Consider the following 17,572-nt stretch of genomic DNA (forward strand, 5'->3'; position numbering starts at 1 on the left):
ATCACGCACGAGAGGCGGTGGTGGAGGGGACCAGACAGAGCTTCGGCTGGACACGCTCGACGAACTTGAGGTGGACGATGATGCTCTGCGTCCGCACCTGCTGCGGCGTCAGCTTACCGTCGCGATCGGCGAGCTTGAGCGAGTCGGCGGCGACGGCGAGGCGCCTGCCGCTGAGGAGAGTCGGACGCTCGCCACGGAGGAGCTCGGGCATGTGCTCGCGAGCGGCTTCGACGATCTTCTGCGGCATGGACAGCGTGAGAGTGCGCCGCTCGCGGTCTCGTTCGATCTTGAGACCGACAAAGGAGGTGGGGCTGTAATCGACCTTGACCTCGCCGTCGAACGCGGCCTTGAGCGCGGCGATGGTGGCGTCGGTGGCGGCGGTGCCGTTGACCTCGGAGATCATGAAGTCGTCAACGATGGTGATCATGCGAGCCTCGCCGTGCTCACCGTGGTAGGAGAACATGGCGGTGCCACAGTGAAATGGAACTAGCCTTTTCTGCTCCCTGCACCGTGCTTAGCAAAAAGGGCTACACACACCGACGGCTTAGGGCTTAGACCACACACGGTGTGGCAAATAAATTGTGGGCTCCAGACGCCAATTTTGACAAGATGAGCATGTTACTACGCCCTCGTACTCTATGGCGCATGGCCTGTGACTTTTGTCCCTGCCGCACTCAGTGGAAAGGGAATATAATCATCGCAAAGCGTTACCTTCAAGCTGGCGGGTCCTCGGAGCGCTTGCAAGCCTGCGCGAGCGTGCGCAAGCGCCCGTCATACTGCCAGGAGAAAGCCGTGCTCGATCTGAGGCCGTGCGCCCAAACGAGCCGCGGTGCCTTTCTACACTCTGAACGTGCCCGGCAAATCCGAGTCCACCGTGACGTCAAAGAGGCCGATCTCCGCCTCCGAGCCGAGAACCTCGTCGAGGTTGGCCACAGATGGGCGGAGCGAGACGAGCTTCGCCCGGGTCTCTCCCACCTGGACGACCTGCAGCGGGCCCTTGGCGAGGTCGACACCAGCCAGCCTCCTCCAGCTCCACCACCGCTTGACAGCGAGCGAGGCGTCGGCGACGACCATCGCGGGCTGGACCATTGTGTATGAGGAGTATTCGCTCTCGTTGCCAAACTTTCTCGGCGCATCCACAAAGTCGGTCACAAAGATATCATCGCGAGGGGCGCACAGCAGCTGCTGCTCCGGGTCGGAGTGCACTGGGAAGGGGAGCGCCGGCACACCGCGGCGCTGAAGCCGGTCCGCAAGTGCGTCGTTACCACCAGGCTCGCAAGAGACGACGTGGAGAGCGATTCCAGTCTCCGTGAGACGATCAGAGGCTGCGCGCATCTCCGTGTGCAGCTGTGCGCGGCAGGGCGGTCACCAACTGCCGCGGATGTAGACGATAGCGAGGCCTCTGCTGCCCGGCACGATGCCAGCCTTTTCCAGGGCAGCGGCGGTTGGTAGCGTTGCCATTGGCATTGGCTGTCCAGCTAGCGTGGTTAACGGCTTGGCAGAAAAGTGGCGGGCGGCGAGGGAGCGGCCAGCACGCCCGACCATACTTCCAGCGCAAAAAGAATAAAAACTTTTTGGAAAAAGAAAGAGGAGCGCCGTCGGCGCCAGGTGTAGCACGCTACTAGACACACTGCCTCCAAGTTGAGCGGTGGAAAATTGTGACGAAACCACGCACCGAGGCGCCGGCGTCCCTAGGGGTCACCTAAGCTCGGCCGTTCATGAAGTCCGTCTCGATCCGGAGGAGACGGGTCAACCCCGTGAGGACCAGATCAGGTTCACATTGTCGTAGCCGGAGGGGATGTTCTTTAGCTCTTGGAGGCACGCGCTTCGGTTTTCTTAGTTCTGGCAGCCTGCTGTGAAAGCAGCTGACGCGGGTTGACTCGGCCAGACAGCTTTCTCTGGTTGACTCGGCCAGACAAAACCCCGAGAGGCGTGGGAGGACCTCGCCAGGGGAGTGGGCGAGAGACTCAATGGCCCAGCACAGCTCGCACCCCACGACGGCCGAGGGCCTCAAGTATCAGCTGCAGCCATACTTCCGCAGCGCTCTCGCCGTCGGAGGCCCCGCGCCTGACGGTGCGTGCCACAGGCTCGACGGGAGCGCGTCCACGCTGCTGGCCGAGCTGCACGCCGAGCGGCCGACCATCCTCTCGTTCGGCAGCGCGACCTGACCGCCCTTTGTGCTGACGATTCCAGCGGTTGCAGCCATCGCAGAGGCAGCCGGCGCAGGCGAGATCCTCTCCAGCTCTTGAGCTCGCCGTGCCTCGGCCTCCGCCCACATCGCCAGCGCTGCTACCACGCGGCTGCCTCCTCCCCTCCTCCATGCCCACCCTCCACCCACCCGGCCACCGCAGACCTGCGGCTCGTCTACTGCACCGAGGCGCACCCCTCCGACGGCTGGGCGCCTCACTACGCGCCGCCAGGCTTTGAGGCGACCAGGTACGCCCGGAGCGCAGCGGAGCGGGTGGGCACCGCGGTGGCCCTCGCGGCTGCGCACGGCATCGATGCGGCCCTCCTCCTCGTCGACGGCATCGGCGATGAGCTCGAGCGCCGCTACGAGGCGCGGTCAAGCGCCTGATTGTGGTGCGATCGGGGAGACATGTCTGAGACACGTCCGAGACATGTCCGGGACATGTCCCGACAGGCGCGCCCCGAGCGCCTGTTTGTGGTGCAGCGCGGCAAGCTCCTCTGGGCGGAGAGCGTCGGCACGCGCTCGCGCGCCGCATTCCCCGACCAGGCACGAGCGCCCCTCCACCACACCGTAGATGCAGACGGAGATATCGCAACGGACACCCCTTCTGACGTTCGGGAACCAGGACGCGCGAAGGCCACTACCCCCCCCCCCCCCCCCCCCCCCCCTCGCGCGCCTCGCCTCGCGCCTCACCCGCCGCCTCCTCCCGCGATCAGGCCGAGAGCCTCGCCGACCTCGCCGCCTTCCTCGCCGCCTCGCGGCAGCGGTAGCGGCCCGCGTCGGCCATTGCGTCACTCGCGCGCGCCTCAGCGCACCCCTTCCCCGCCTCTCTGCCGGTGCTTATGACGGCGCGCCGCCTCAAGGCGTGTGAGTGCGCCCAGTGCCTACTGTACTGACGGCGTGCGCCGGCGCGCGCCCGAGGCGTTTTGCTTTTGGATAATTTGGTTTGGGACACCAACCGACACGGGACACGCGGTTTCTTCCTGCATGTAAAAAATACTGATTACTGTGTCCGATCAGACTTGCAATATTTATGCTAAATACGGGTGGTTGGCGTCACATGGACCGATGGAGCCTGTGTGCCAATGGCAATGCCGCACCAGCGGACCAAGACCAAGGTCTGCTTTGGGCTCTACGAGTTCGTCGCAGCCATGTGCGCCGCCGCCGCAGCTCTGGTAGCAGCCTCTCGAAGCGCGAGAACGCAACGCGGGTGGCCGTAACGGGCGGCGAAAGCGAGGGGCGTCAACCGCCCGGGCCCACGCATCGGCTGCAGAGGGTTGGCGCCTGCAGCGAGCAGCAGCAGCACGCAGGGCAGGTGGCCGCCCTCGCTTGCGGCGTGGAGGGGCGTGCTACCATCTTCATGGCCTGCCAGGCTGGCCGATGCGCCGCCCTCGAGGAGGAGCTCGGCAGATCGCGTGTGCCCCGACTGGCAAGCCATGAAGAGGGCGCTGGTCCCGTCTGAGCTGGCAATGTCGACCGCCGCGCCGGCTCCGATCAGCATCTCGACGCACTCGTGGTGGCCCTCTTGGCTGGCCTGGAAGAGCGCGCTGTCGCCCGGACCGCCGCCTTCGACATCCGCGTTGGCGTCGAGCAGGAGCCGCAAGCACGCGCTGTGCCCTTGCTGGCCGGCAGTGCACAGCGGGGTTGAACCACTGTGGATGGGCTGGCGGCCTGCGCCTCGAGAAGGAGCCGCACGCACTCGGTGCGACCGAGCATGCTCGCGACAAAGAGTGGCGTGCCACCATCGTCGATGGGAAGACCGACCGAGGCTCCCGCGGAGATGAGATGCCGCACGACGCCCGCATTCCCCTGCTGGCTCGCGAGGAAGAGAGCGGTGTCGCCTGCCCCGGGGATCTGCTGGTCAACGGCGGCGCCAGCGTCAATGAGGGCCTGATCACACTCTTCGTGGTTCCGGCTTGCTGCAATCAGAAGCGGGAACTCGCCCGTGGCCATGGCCTGCCCCAGCAGAGCGCCGCCATTGCAGAGCAGCTGCACGCAGGCCGCATGGCCCTCCTGAGCGGCGACGAGCAGCGGCGAGGCGCCGTCCGAGGCGTCGTTGATCGGCGCACCGGCAGCAAGCAGTAGGCGCACGCAATTTGTGTGACCATAGATGCAGGCCACGAGGAGCGGAGTGCGACGCACGCCATCGTGGAAGCGGCGCGCCCCGCGCACAGCCTCGTGAGCTCCGAAGCCGACGAGCTGTTCGAGGCCACTCGAGTCGCCCGCAGGCATCAAACACGGCCTGAGCTGTGCCTGACATGCTCAATCAGTCAGCAGTCACGCTCAGGCTCTCCAGCAGGGTGAAACGACCCCTGGGTTGAACCCTGCCTCGATGTGGTTGAATCAAGTTGGAGCAAAACTGCCATTCTTTTTTTCCCGACACCGGCCGCACGCCTGCCCCAACCAAGAACCAGCGGGGCAAACTCAGTCTATACGTACACATATGTTAAAAGCCAGGGATGTGCGCAACAATCGGATCGGCTCTACGCTCTAGCTCTCGCCCGCCGCCTCGCGGTAGAGCTTCTTGCGCACCGAGCTCGCGCCGGTGGCGCTGGTCCACGTGCCCGCGCCGGAGGGCAGCCCGCCGTTCCCCTCGCGGTCGGCGACGGGCGACGGCGGCGGCGCGCCCAGCGAGTGTGCCAGCGGCGCGAGTTCGAAGGCCGCCGCGTCTGCGCCTCCCCCGACCTCGGGCTCGCAGAGCCCTCGCAGCTTGGCCTGCGCCCGCCGCGCCGAGTCCCACGCCCGAACCTCGAGCGTCGACACCTGATCTCGGGGCAATCTCGGGTGATCTCGGGGCGAGCCCGGGTGATCTCGGGGCGATCTCGAGCGTCGACACACCTCGCGGGAGAGGGAGGTTGGAGGGAGGTTGGCGGGGAGAAGGGGGAGTGAGGGTGGCGGTGGCTTGCTCCTCTCCTCTCCTCTCGTCTCCTCTCGTCTCCTCTCGTCTCCTCTCGTCTCCTCTCGTCTCCTCTCGTCTCCTCTCGTCTCCTCTCGTCTCCTCTCGTCTCCTCTCCCCCCCCCCCCCCTCCTCCCGCCTCGCCTCTCCGCCGGGCCTCGTCTGCAGGTGGAGCTCGTGGTGGCGCACGGCCTGAGGCACGGGGGAGATATGGGGGAGATATGGGGAGATATGGGGAGATATGAGCTCGTGGTGGCGCACGGCCTGAGGCATGGGGGAGATATGGGGGAGATATGGGGGAGATATGGGGGAGATATGGGGGAGAAATGGGTCGGCTGCACCTCGGCTGCACCTCGGCCGCACCTCGGCTGCACCTCGGCTGCACCTCGGCTGAATCTCGGCTGATCTCGGCTGATCTCGGCTGCACCTCGGCCGCATCTCGGCTGCATCTCGGCTGCATCTCGGCTGCATCTCGGCTGATCTCGGCTGGATCTCAACCTCGTCGACGAGATGAGTCACCTCGCGGCAGCCGGAGACGAGCCGCTCGTTGCGCTGCATCAGCAGCCGCAGCTCGGCGTTCTTGGCGGAGAGGGCGGCCATGGTCATGTCGTCAGTGTGCTGGCTGCCCGGCAGCGGAAGACCCGAGGGCGGCGCACGCGGCGGCGAGAGCAGGCTGCGGCCAGAGCGGCCGAGCCCAGCGCCGAGGGCCTCCCTCGTGGGAGGCACAGGAGCGGCGGCGGAGGCGCCGGACAGAGGCTCGCCTCCAACCTCGCCTGTTCACAGCTGGAGGTGTGAAGAGGCGCTGCCACACCCGACGGCCCGCCACTTGCGCGCCGTGCTCACTCCCTTCCGAGGGGCGGGGCGCGGTCGCCTGCGGGAAGGGTCCGGGAAGGGTCGGGGAAGGGTCGGGGAAGGGTCTGGGAAGGGTCGGGGAAGGGTCGGGGAAGGGTCGGGGAAGGGTCGGGGAAGGGTCGGCCAAGCTCGCGACGATATCTTTCCCTTTTTCCCTATCTCCCCAGATCTCCCCAGATCTCCGCTGCACACCTCGGCCAGGCTCGCGACGATCGCGTCACCAAAGCTGAAGGGGAGAGAGTGCACCGCCTGCGCCCGAGGGGGGCCTCTCGGGTCAGCTGTCGCCAAAGCGGAGAGAGGGGCGGCTGGGTGGCCGTGGCGGCCGGCAGCAGGAAGGGGAGATGTGGGGAGATGTGGGGAGAGATGGGGAGAGATGGGGAGAGATGGGGAGAGATGGGGAGAGATGGGGAGAGATGGGGAGAGATGGGGAGAGATGGGGAGAGATGGGGAGAGATGGGGAGAGATGGGGAGAGATGGGGAGAGATGGGGAGAGATGGGGAGAGATGGCGTGGCGACCGGCAGCAGGAAGCGGCGCCGGAAGCCAAACCGCTCGTTGTAGACGACCGCCTGACTCAATCTCGAGTGATCTCAATCTCGAGTGATCAATCTCGAGTCGGCGGTGAAGGCTGGGTGCGGAGCGAGGGCGCCTCGCCGTCGCCGCCGCCGCCGTCGAGCAGCAGCGGAGGCGACCAGAGCGGAGGCGACACGGCGGAGCGGGTGCGCGAGAGCGGGGAGAAGGGGGAGCCCGCTTCGGCGGCGTCTCGGCCAGAGTCTTCGGCGACGGCGGACCCGTTGCTGCCGCTGCCGCGCCCCTTCCAGAACGAGACGACGCTCTGCGCCTTGTCCCGCTTCTCCTTCCTCTCCGCCGCCCGCGCGACTGCCTGCCGCCGCGCCAGCCGTCCCGCCTCCACCGCAGACCGCAGCCGCGCGAGGAGCCGGCCGGGACCGCCACCGTCGCTCGGCAGCGCGTACGCGAGCGCGGTGAGCGTGGCGCCGGCCATGCCGACGCACGACTGCAGCGTCGCCTCCGCCCACCACGCCGCCACCGACGGCGCCGCAGCGGCCGTGAGCCACTCGGCGACCACCCACAGGGCGGTCGCTGAGAGGAGCTGGAGCGTGCAGGCGACGGCGTGCCGCAGGTACGCCGTGCTCGATGAGCCGCCGTCCTGCGGCGCTGCCGCACTCTCGAGCGACTGCTGCGCCGACTGCTCGAACCGGCGCAGCGCGACCGCGGCGCACAACCCGGCCGGGAGCGCCGAGGGGTCGGCGGTGACGGCGGTCCTCAGCAGCGGCCTCGCGAGGGCGTACGAGACGGGCAGGACGACAGAGAGGTCCATCGGACCGGCGGACCAGGCGACCATATGGGAGCGAGAAATAATACCAACACAAAGAGAGGGACTCGCTGAGCCGTGCACGGCGAGCAGAGCGCCTTCCAGTCGAGTCGACCCGGACAAAAAAGAATTTTTTCCCCAGTCCCGTACCCAGTGTTGTGCAAAAAAGAATTTTAATATCCACGCTAAACACCTCTGCCGCATGACCTGTGTGGTGGCGGCGTGCCGTCCTCCCATCCCTCCCTTGCGTTGTCTGTTTTCTTTTTTTCTTTCTTTCTTTGCCGCATGACAAGCGATCCCACGATTGCGAATGTGGGGACTAATGATTATATGAAGGGTGGAGGGGCCCGTCTGCAGAGCTAGGCGGCGCGGGCACCCCCCCAAGAAGCCGTTTGTCGCTTGCTTGTTCTTTTGCTTGTTGATCCAGTCGGTACGCTCCTTTCGCGCCTGCTTGTTGATGTTTTCGGCGTCGCCCGCCACCGCCGCCTTGGAGATCTGCTGCGTGCCTGCGTGTAGTGGACGACGAAGGAGGAGGCGCTCGCCGACGCCGCCCCGTACACCGTCCGGTCCGTGTTGGTGCCCTTCCTTGGCGACAAAAAAAGATCCGAAAGAAAAAGAATTTAAATAAAACAACTCTCTCTCACAGCACACAGGCTCGACACAGGTGCGAACTGGCGCGTGCTAGAAAAAGAACTGGGACGCCTGAATTCATGTGGCGCGAAGGCCGTTCTGAGCTCCTCGAGCCCGGTGTGCTCCCTGGTTCCCCGACCGGCTGTAAGATGTTCGAGGCCTTCCTGGCCGCCCATGACGACGAGGAGGCGGCGGAGGCGGCACGCGCATCGTCTGCCCTCCGTGCCTCCATCGCCGCGGCCAGCCTGCGGCTGGAGGCTCGCAGGGCTGCGTTGCGGGAAGAGGAGGCGCAGGCGCTGCGCGCCGTGGCCGTCGAGGTGAGTCGGAGGCTGCGATCCGACCCTCCGCGAACGGCACGAGCCGCGAATTCCGCGGCAGGCGCTAATGACCCGTCGTCCTCACACAGAGCACGGCATCAGCGGAAGCTCCAGAGCTCTTCGAGCGACGCGGCGGCGACCGCTGCCGAGACACCGGTTCCGCCGCCACAGCAACACCCACCGCTGCAGTCGCCGCCGCCGCCGCCGCCGTCGCCACCTCCGCCGCCTCTGCCTCCTCCGCCTCCGCCGCCGGCAGTGGCCGCCGACCCGGCGGCGGCAGCGGCGGCAACACGGCTGCAAGGCGGGGCGCGGGGCCTGCATGTCCGGCTCGTCCTGCACTCCCGCCCGGCCCGCTCGCTCGTCGCGCAGCAGAGAGACGTTGCCGCGATGCTCCTCTCGTCGAGCGCAGCGGAGGCGGGAGACTTTGAGGCTCGCATCGCACCCGCCCTGCGCGCCCAGCTCCGCAGGCAGGCAGCAGACCTTCTCGCTCTCGTCCGCCGCTCGCCGGCCCCGTCGCGTCGGGCGGGCGGAGGCGGGGGCGGGGGCGGGGGCGGGGGCGGAGGCGGAGGCGGGGGCGGAGGCGGAGGCGGAGGCGGAGGCGGAGGCGGGGGCGGAGGCGGAGGCGGAGGCGGAGGCGGCCGCCGCCGCAGCGACGCGAGGAGCGACACTTCTGCGCCGCCACGCAAGAGCAGGTTGGGCGGCAGTCCGGGCGGCAGGGTGGGTGGTGGCGGAAGGGTGGGCGGTGGCGGCGGGGTGGGCGGTGGCGGCGGGGTGGGCTGCAGCGCGGCGCGCCCCGCCTCGCCTCGCGCCGCATCTCTGCCGTCGCGCCACTTCCGAGACACCTCCGAGACACCTCCGAGCCCGCCACCCCCGCCGCCCCCGCCGGCCCCGCCGCCCCCGGCGGCCTTTCGGGAGGGCAGCGTGCCCGCAGGAGGCAGGGAGGGCGACGGAGCGGTGACGGTCGCACCTCGGATGCGGCGAGATCTAGCCGAGATCTAGCCGAGATTCTAGCCGAGATTCTAGCCGAGGTCTAGCCGAGGTCTAGCCGAGATATACCTCGACACGGTGACGGTCGCACCTCCCAATGCGCCGCCCAGGCCTAGTAAGCACGCTCATCAGCACCGAGTGGTGGTCTCGTCTTGTCTTGTCAGGCGGCCACCGCACGGCTCAGGCCGGGCTGCAGCCTCGCCACCGCCAAGCCGGCCGCAGACAGCCCCCTCCTCGCCGGAAGGACGGGCCTCCGTCTCCTCCGCCCTCGCCGCCGGCCGCCCCCCGAGCGGCACGCGGCGGCCGTACCTCAAGCGACGGTCGATGGCGCCGCCGCCGGCTGCGGCGGTCGACTGGAGCCAGGTTGGCTCGAGGGTCCTCTCTCGCTCCACTGACTACCACGCACGCTCTCCCGCCGCCACGCACGTCTCCTCCACGCGAGTCGCCGCCGGCCGCCGCCGCGGAGCCAGCCCCGCCGGAGGATGGCGCGGCTCCGGTTGCGACGGCGCTGCAGACGGCGCGACGGACGACGCAGCGCACCGCTCCAGAGGCCGCGAGCCGCCGCCGAGCAAGCGCGATGCGGAGGAGGCGCAGCATGCCTCTCTCGCGCGCAGCATGCCCCTCAGCCGCGGCGGCACGTGCCTCTAGATGCGGGCATGATGCGGGCCTCCGTGTATTCCAAGTGGCACTCGACGCGTAGTCAGCTAAACTCACGCTCAGCGGTACTTCGCCGTACTCCGCTATGCTCTCAGCTGTACTCAGCTGTGTGCGCAGCCGTACGATGCTGAGAGTGCACCACACCGCACCGTGCCCCGCTGACCCTGGTGTCTCGACTCGGCCTCTTGACACTGCAGGCGAGTGCCTCCCCCCCCCCCCGCACGCGCAGCGCGGGGAGCTGCCCGGGTATTGGGGAGGTCGGTTCGGGTGGTCGGGAGGGCCGCGGGCCGCAAGCCGCGGCGGCACGCCCAACGGCCAGAGGCCGGCCAGCGCGCCTGAGCGAGTCATGCCGGCCGAGACGGAACCGACGACGGAGGCGCCCGGGGCGGCGGCGGCCGAGGCGGCGGCCGAGGTGGCGGCGGCCGGGGCGGCGGCTGGGGCGGCGGCGGCCGAGGTGGCGGCGGCCGAGGCGGCGGCGGAATCGGCGGCCGAGGCGTCTCTTGAGGCAGCGAAGGCGGAAGTCGGAGGCGGCGGGGCGATGGAGGCGGAGAAGTCGAGCGCTGACCGAGGCTTCGAGTGCTGGGCCCGAGGCGGCGAGGGCAGTGTGCCGCCTCCGCCGGAGCTGAGCCTCTTCCGGGACGTCGCAGGGCAGATCGCAACCTCCCGCTCGCTTCCAAGCGAGGTGCTGCGGCAGGTCCTGCCCACCCGGCAAGCGCCAGCGCGGCGGGCGCCGTCGCCGCAACCATTCCGTGGCCGCTTCCGAACCCGCGCTGACAGGGAGCGGGAGCGGGAGCGGCTTGGGTGAGTCCGAGGCTGAGGGTGTCACTGCGGTTAGACTTCGAGAGCAGCCACTGACAGCTGTTGGGTCTACCTTTGTTGTAGGTTTCCCTCTATTACTTCTCATCTTGTACTCAGACGTGTATTGATCGGTCTATTACTTTGATATGATTCATTGCCCCGCCGGAGCGCCGCGCCTTGCCGCGTTGCCGCCCACCATGAAGGTTGAAGCACCATATCCAGAGCGGCCGCACACTGCTCCGTCGGTACCCCCCCTGCACATCTAAAGCCATGGCCGACCCCCCCCCCAGCAGCAGCGCTCTGCTGCTGGGGGGGTCGGGACCCCCCCCCCAGCAGCAGCGCTCTGCTGCTGGGGGGGTCAGACCCCCCCCCTAGCAGCAGGGATGGCTTTAGATGTGCAGGGGGGGTACCGAGCAATGTGCGGCCGCTCCCAGCACCACCTCTTGGTGTGTGGGCTGGAGAAGTTTACCCTGCCTTGCCTTACCTTAGCCAGCCGTAGACATGTGCGATTGCATCGAGGTCGCCTCGTCCAGCGCTGACCGTGCCAGGACGCGCTCCCAGTCGCTCAGGGTCGCCTCGATCTCCTCCCTGCCATGCTGATCCAGATTCACGCAGAGTGGCGCGAGTCGCTGGACGATAGCGGCGGAGATGGATCCGCTCTCGCCCCGTTGCCGGATACAGCTCTCGACGATGTGGTCGACGCTCACCCCGTCTGATAGCTGACGGCCGAGCAGCTCCGCCACCTGGGCCCTGGATAGCGGCAGGGTTGTTTGAGCCACGATTTCAGCAAAGGATGGGGCGTTGAGCGACGCAAAGAGGTCCGCCCAAGCTGGCGCCGGCATCAGCTCCTGCAGCAGGCGAGGGTCGTCGTACGTGCGGCTCATCTGCTCGAGCAGCGCCGGCAGAGTCCCCTCGGCCTGGGCCTCGGCGCTGACGACCGTCTGCCCGATCGCGCCCTCCGGGGAAACCGGCACGGCTTCGGCGGCGACAGCCTCGCCCGGCAGGCCGCCCACGACCGCCTCGCCCATTGGCACGCCGACGACCGTGGCGACCACCACGGTGCTGTTCCAGTCCGGCGGCTTTGCGTCGAGCGCTTGCTGCGTCTGCATCTCCTCTCCGTCGAGAGGAGCCGCGATTGGCATTGCCACCACCGGCACGGCGTCCACCGATGACACCGGCTCACCAAGCGGCGCTGCTCGCTCTGCGACGCGAACGGGCACTTTGATCTCCGGGTCTGTGACGCAGCAGGGCGTCTCGACCCGGATCGTCATCTCGTGCCGGACGGCGAGCACGGCTCCAATATAAGTGTCGCGTGCCTGGCTGTGGCAAGTGAGCGTGCGCTGGGCGCCCCCGCCGAGTAGCGACTCGTGCATGCCCTCGAGCACTGAGCGGCGCACAGGCTCGGCGGTGATCATCGCAACGCTGTCTCGCGACCTCGCACGCAGGCCCTTGACCTCATGCGGGTCGTACTCAGTATAAGCCACCACGCGCGAGTCGCTCGACGAGTGCCCTCCCGCCTCCCAAGACACCGACTCTTTAACTTGGACGTAGAGCCGCCTCGGCTCGACATGCGACTCATTTTGCACGACCGCGCCGACGAGGAGTTGATCGCCCCGCCCAACGACGGTGTCCTCTACCCGTGCGCCGAGCGTGATGCGGCCCTGGCCGATGCAGCAGCAAAAGGCAACCGTCTCCGTGTCCGGCCTCGCAAAGAAGGGCTGCGCCGGCAACTGCAGTGGCGCCGCCGCAACGTGAAGCGGCGCTTTCGCTGCCACAGTGCCCTGCATGAGGGTCCACCCCGACCGCTGCAGGGTTGCGCGCACGCTGTATGCGATCCTGCACTCTCCCTCCCCGCCCTGCGCAAAGAGGGAGCTAGGAAGGCCGAGCGGCAGCTCGGCTGTGAAGGGGAATTCATAGCGCCCAGGCATGATTTGCGGCGCGCTAAAGGTGGCAATCGCCGTCTGCAGCTTGAGCAGCGACCGTGATGCGTGCGCATCGCGGCGATGCCGCTTAGTCTTGCCGTTGCGGGTCTCTGTCTCCTCCCAGCGAGTGTACGCGTGCTCCTCTCCCTCAATGACGAGCGAGATTGAGGAGGCGTCGCACGGCGAGTGGACAACCAGGTAGACTCTCCCGCTCACGACTCCGCCTGCGTAGACGGCCGGGGCGTCGAGGCCGATGGCGAGAGTGGCATTCGAGTTGCCCATGACTGCTGGCGCAGGGGCGCGGGCGGGCGTGCGCCCGCAGTCCTGCAGCGACGGGTAGCCGAAACGGCGGGTTGCCCGTTTATGTCTGTCTCGCTTGCGGGTACGACAAAACAAAAAGTTTCATAACATCGAAGGCTAAGCTCAAACAAAAAGTTTCCTAACATCGAAGGCTAAGCTCAAACAAAAAAGGAGGGGGCGTGGCGTGGAGCTCCGAGATAGCGCGAGATCGCCCGAGATCGCGCGGCGCGGCCCCGAGATCGCCCGAGATAGCGCGAGATCGCCCGAGATCGCGTGGCGCGGCCCGAGGCGAGCGAGGTGGGTGGGTTGGGAGCGAGGGGGCGGAAGTGTTCAGTGCGGTAGATGGTCAGCTCGGGGCGCAAGAGGTGGCCTGTGAGCCATCCGGCTTACATTTACCCTGCGTTCTCGCACATGGAGTGCGAGGTATCTCGTCTGTCGCCGTCCCAAACTGTCACTCCCCTCTCTCCCGGCCGGGGTGGGGCGCGCGCGGGGGCGGCGGGTGTGCGGGATGTCTGTGGGCCCGAGAGCGATATGCCATGTCCGCCTTGCGTTTGTTTTCATAACATCGAAGGCTAAGCTCAAACAAAAAAATCTCTCTCTCTGGATACGTGGCCGGGAGGAGGCAGACTGTGTCCGCGCACAGGGAAGCTCACGGGTTCGAGGCACAAAAGACATGCCTAAAAACCCAACCCAGTGAGTGCCGTGTCTTCCACGCAAAGTGTGTGTGAGAGAAGTGTTTGTTTGTTGCACGGCGGCGCCGGCCGGCGCGGGCGGGGCCGGCGGGGCTGCATGCATGCAAGTGACAGCTGACCAAGCAATCATACTCTCTCTCTCTTTCCCTTTAATATGAATAAAACAAAAAGAACAGGGGGGAAATAAACATCGGGCGCTTCCGGACGAGACCCCACCCCCCGCTCGCTACTCGGGTGTGTATGAAATGGAGCATGAGGCTATGAGATGGACCAGATCTGGCTCAGAATACTCCATCTTCATAGACGTAAGCATGCAATGACGTGCCGCCAATCTTGAAACGGTGCTTGACGCCGTCGCCTTCGAAGAAGTGAAAGACCTCCTGTGCACAGGATCCTGCCTCGTCGTACACCCACGGCATGCCCTCCACACCTCGGTTGACTTGGTACACATCGCGACCCGGATATTGGTTGCACCGGGCTCGACCCTCACCTCGCCCTCGTACCACGAGTCACACGCGTCACACGAGTCGATCGCGCACTCATCGCCGCTGAAGCTGTTGTAGCGGACGGTCATGACGATTTGGCACCAGCCGGTTCCTTCGAAGGCAAAGCGACCGGGCGTTCCCATCAATCCGTCAGTCAAACGGCCGGTGCTGCTTGCATACTCTGTCTGCGCGGCAATGAGCTCATCGGTTATACCGATAACATCCGAGCGGAACTTGTAGCTTCGGACCAGGGGCAACCGTCGCAGCCGATGCCGCTCCACCGGCGAGCGCCATCCCAACAATGGCAGTCTAGCGTCGACGGGGCCGCAAGCATACAGACGCCGCTTGCGATGCTGACTCCACCTGCAGTGCCGTGAGAAGTGTGCGTCAGAGCGTGGTGCAGCTGGTTCGAGGATTTGAGCTCCTCGGTCTTTGCAATGCAGCAGTTGATGCTGCGGACAACAGTCGCCTGCGCTTTGCACGTTTCCTCCGCATCGTAGACCGCTTTGATCTGCTGTAGCCTGCTGATGAGGGCGTCGCAGTTCTCCGCTGTTGGGTTGCCGCGATACAGCTCATGCAGTGCGAGGCCGAGCTGAAGGGCCCCGGTTGCAACGCCAAGGCCCCCCGCTACCCGCCCGATCAAAGCGAGACGGCTAGCCCCAGCCGCCACCGGGGCAACGCCGCTGGACGCGTCTGAGCTCGCTTCGGCGGATGCTGCTGCCAAATTTACGGCATGCCCTGCCTGCGTGCCGATGCCGATGGCACGCCCTCCCTGGACGCTGCCGAAGAGCATGCCATGCCAAAGCGCGTTGCGTGCAGCGTCCGAAAGGCTGTAATATACCTGTGCTAGCTCCGCAAGGAAGATCAGCGCCTCCACCGCCGAGGTCACCTCATCGTGGATCTCGCAGCCCTTGCGCCAATCAAACTTGTAGAGGAGGAACCAGTAGTGATCGACAGAGTGGGCATGCAGGCCGTCCCTGCTAAGTCGGCTCAGGAGCTCAGACGCCGACCTGATGGGCGAGGCGCTGGTCATGACTACCTCGAGGTAGTCCGCAGCTTTACGGATCAGCGGCCACGTCGACCCGAGGTACTTGTACCCAAGGTCGGCGTCGAGGACGATAGGCGTCACGGCGTGCTCGTACCCAAGCGGCTGCGGCGGAAGGTTGGGTACCGCATCTAGGCCGCAAATGTAGCTCACAACTCGCTTGCCGAGGAGGTCGCGGCAGTGCTTGGCAAATGCCACATTGCCCGGCTTCGGAGCCGCGAACGTGACTGCGTATGCGTCGACTGAGCGCCGCGAGCCATCGCTGTCATTGGCCCAAATCGTGGCGAGTAGCAGGGCTACGGCTCCGCCGAGCGAATGCCCGACAAAGAAGACGCTGCGTGCGCCGTGCAGAAGTGAAGGCACCCGCTCCTGGAGAGCCCTTGCTATTTCACACGCAGCCTCCATCCAGGCAGCCGCGGTGCACCGTCGCGCCTTTACGCGGATCGGCAAGTAAAATGTCCGTCGTCACCTGCGCGGCGTCGAAGTTGACAAGCCAGTTTGCAGGAAGAGCGGAGCCACGCACGGCAACGATGAACGTCTGGTTTGGTCCGGCGGACCACTTCGGGTCACCGGACCGCGTCATGTACACACGGACGAGAATTCGGCGGTTTGCGAGCGTGAACTCGTCTTCGAGCGACACGGGGTCATCAGGTGGCCGGAACTTGGTGTCAGGTGGCCGGAACTTGGTGTCTTGCGCCTCGTCGAACTTGGCGTCGTCGTCGTACGTGTGGAATGCCGCCTGTGCAAGCAGGAGGTGCATGCGGCGTGAGTCGTCAAACGACATCTTGCTGTCTGCCCGGCGGAATTTGGTAGTGGCTGCTGTGTACTACCGCTCTACAAGATGAAATAACTAACACGTATAGCCAAACAAAAAGCAAGCTCGCCAAGCACACACACCAGCATCATCTCCTACCGAGCGGCGAGCTCGCTTGGTCGAATCGCGCGTCCGCTACCCCGACGGCGCCCGTGAAGTCGACGCTGTCGAGAACGGCGCCGCGGAAGTCCGCCCCGCTCACGGTGGCGTCCTTGAAGGAGACGCCGAGCAGGTTGGCCTTGATGAAGCTCGCGCCCGCCAGGTTCGCGCCCGTGAAGTCGGAGAACTCGAGGACAGCGCGCGTCAGATCCGCCCGGTCGAGCTTGCACTGGCCGCAGTTGACGCGCTTGAGGCTGGCGTCCGAGAGGACGGCGCCGGAGAGCTTCGCCTTGGACATGACGGCGTCGTCCAGCGTCGCGTCGTGCAGCCTACGCCACAGCCACGCCCCGGTGAGGGGCACTCTGTTCACACGCTCGGATCGGTGAACCAGCGTCGCGGGCAGCCTATACGCCACAGCGGCGGGGACGGGGAGGTTCAAGGGCAGGCTGCCCACACACTCTCGTGTGCGGAGCGGGGTCGGTGTTCGTGCAGCCTGGCGGCCTCGAAGGAGACATCCGTCAGCTCGGAGCCAGAGAAGTCAGACCGCTTCAGGTTGGCGCCTAACCCACGGCTGTCGCTGTGAACACAGCCGGTGCCCGCGGCTGTGGAAGGACCGCCCCCTCCCTTCGGGCGGGTGTGCGGCCCTTGAAGTTTGCCCCGACGAGCATCGCTCTGACGCCCTTGAGCGTTGGCGCATCGGCGGCTGCAAAGGAAGCGTACCCAGCCTAAGGGGGCGGTAGGTCTATGGCGACCGGCTCCCATACCAAGGCCGGGGGCCTCTTCACACACACACACACACACACACACACACACACACACACACACACACACACACACACACACACACACACACACACACACACACACACACACACACACACACACACACACACACACACACACACACACACACACACACACACACACACACACACACACACACACACAAGGAGCACACACAGCCGCCGAGTGCGTGTCTGCTGTGGGCGATGCTCGTTGGAGTGCGATCGGCTCGAGGGTCGTGCTTGTGTAGTCTAGTGAGCAAGGAGACAGGCTCGAGGGTGTGTGTTAGCCCAGTCCGGCGTGAGTGGCCGCATCTAGCGCACTCCGCCTTCGTCCCGCTCACCGTCGCCGCCGTCAAGTCCGCGCCGTCAAAGACAGCTCGCTCGAGCAGCTTGCCTGTCTCGGACGAATCCCGGTGTGTCTCTCTCGGCTCGTGTGTCTCTCTCATCTGATCTCGGCGATCTCTCGGCTACATCTCTCGCCCTCGAAGCTGACGCCGCGCAAGTCGCAGGACGCGAACTCGCCGCCAAACAAGTCTGTCCCAGACCGCACGGAAGCGCCTGAGGAGCGGGGAGGCCACATCAAGGCATGCGAATGAGCTGTTCATCGCGTCTCGCACGGAGCCATACCGCCGCCCCGCCGCCCACCCCTTTTCGGCTGCACCTCGGCTGCACCTCGGCTGCACCTCGGCTGCACCTCGGCTGCACCTCGGCTGCACCTCGGCTGCACCTCGGCTACACATCTCGGCTACACCTCGCCGCAGCCGGCTCGCATCC

General features: G+C 66.3%; 1 protein-coding gene across 1 annotated transcript in view; it reads right to left on the minus strand.

Annotated features, from left to right (window-relative positions):
• EMIHUDRAFT_40745 (hypothetical protein) overlaps window positions 1-16,341 on the minus strand; it is a gene marked incomplete at both ends in the record, with an annotated part of 30,841 nt that extends 14,500 nt beyond the window's left edge. Inside the window, one exon of the mRNA XM_005760788.1 lies at window positions 16,090-16,341. Within this exon, the coding sequence (XP_005760845.1) occupies window positions 16,090-16,341 (252 nt within the window). The remainder of the gene's footprint in view (window positions 1-16,089) is intronic.
• Window positions 16,342-17,572: the final 1,231 nt, after the last annotated feature.

The sequence above is a fragment of the Emiliania huxleyi genome, assembly GCF_000372725.1.
Source record: "Emiliania huxleyi CCMP1516 unplaced genomic scaffold EMIHUscaffold_74, whole genome shotgun sequence".
NCBI classification, from domain to species: Eukaryota; Haptophyta; order Isochrysidales; family Noelaerhabdaceae; genus Emiliania; species Emiliania huxleyi.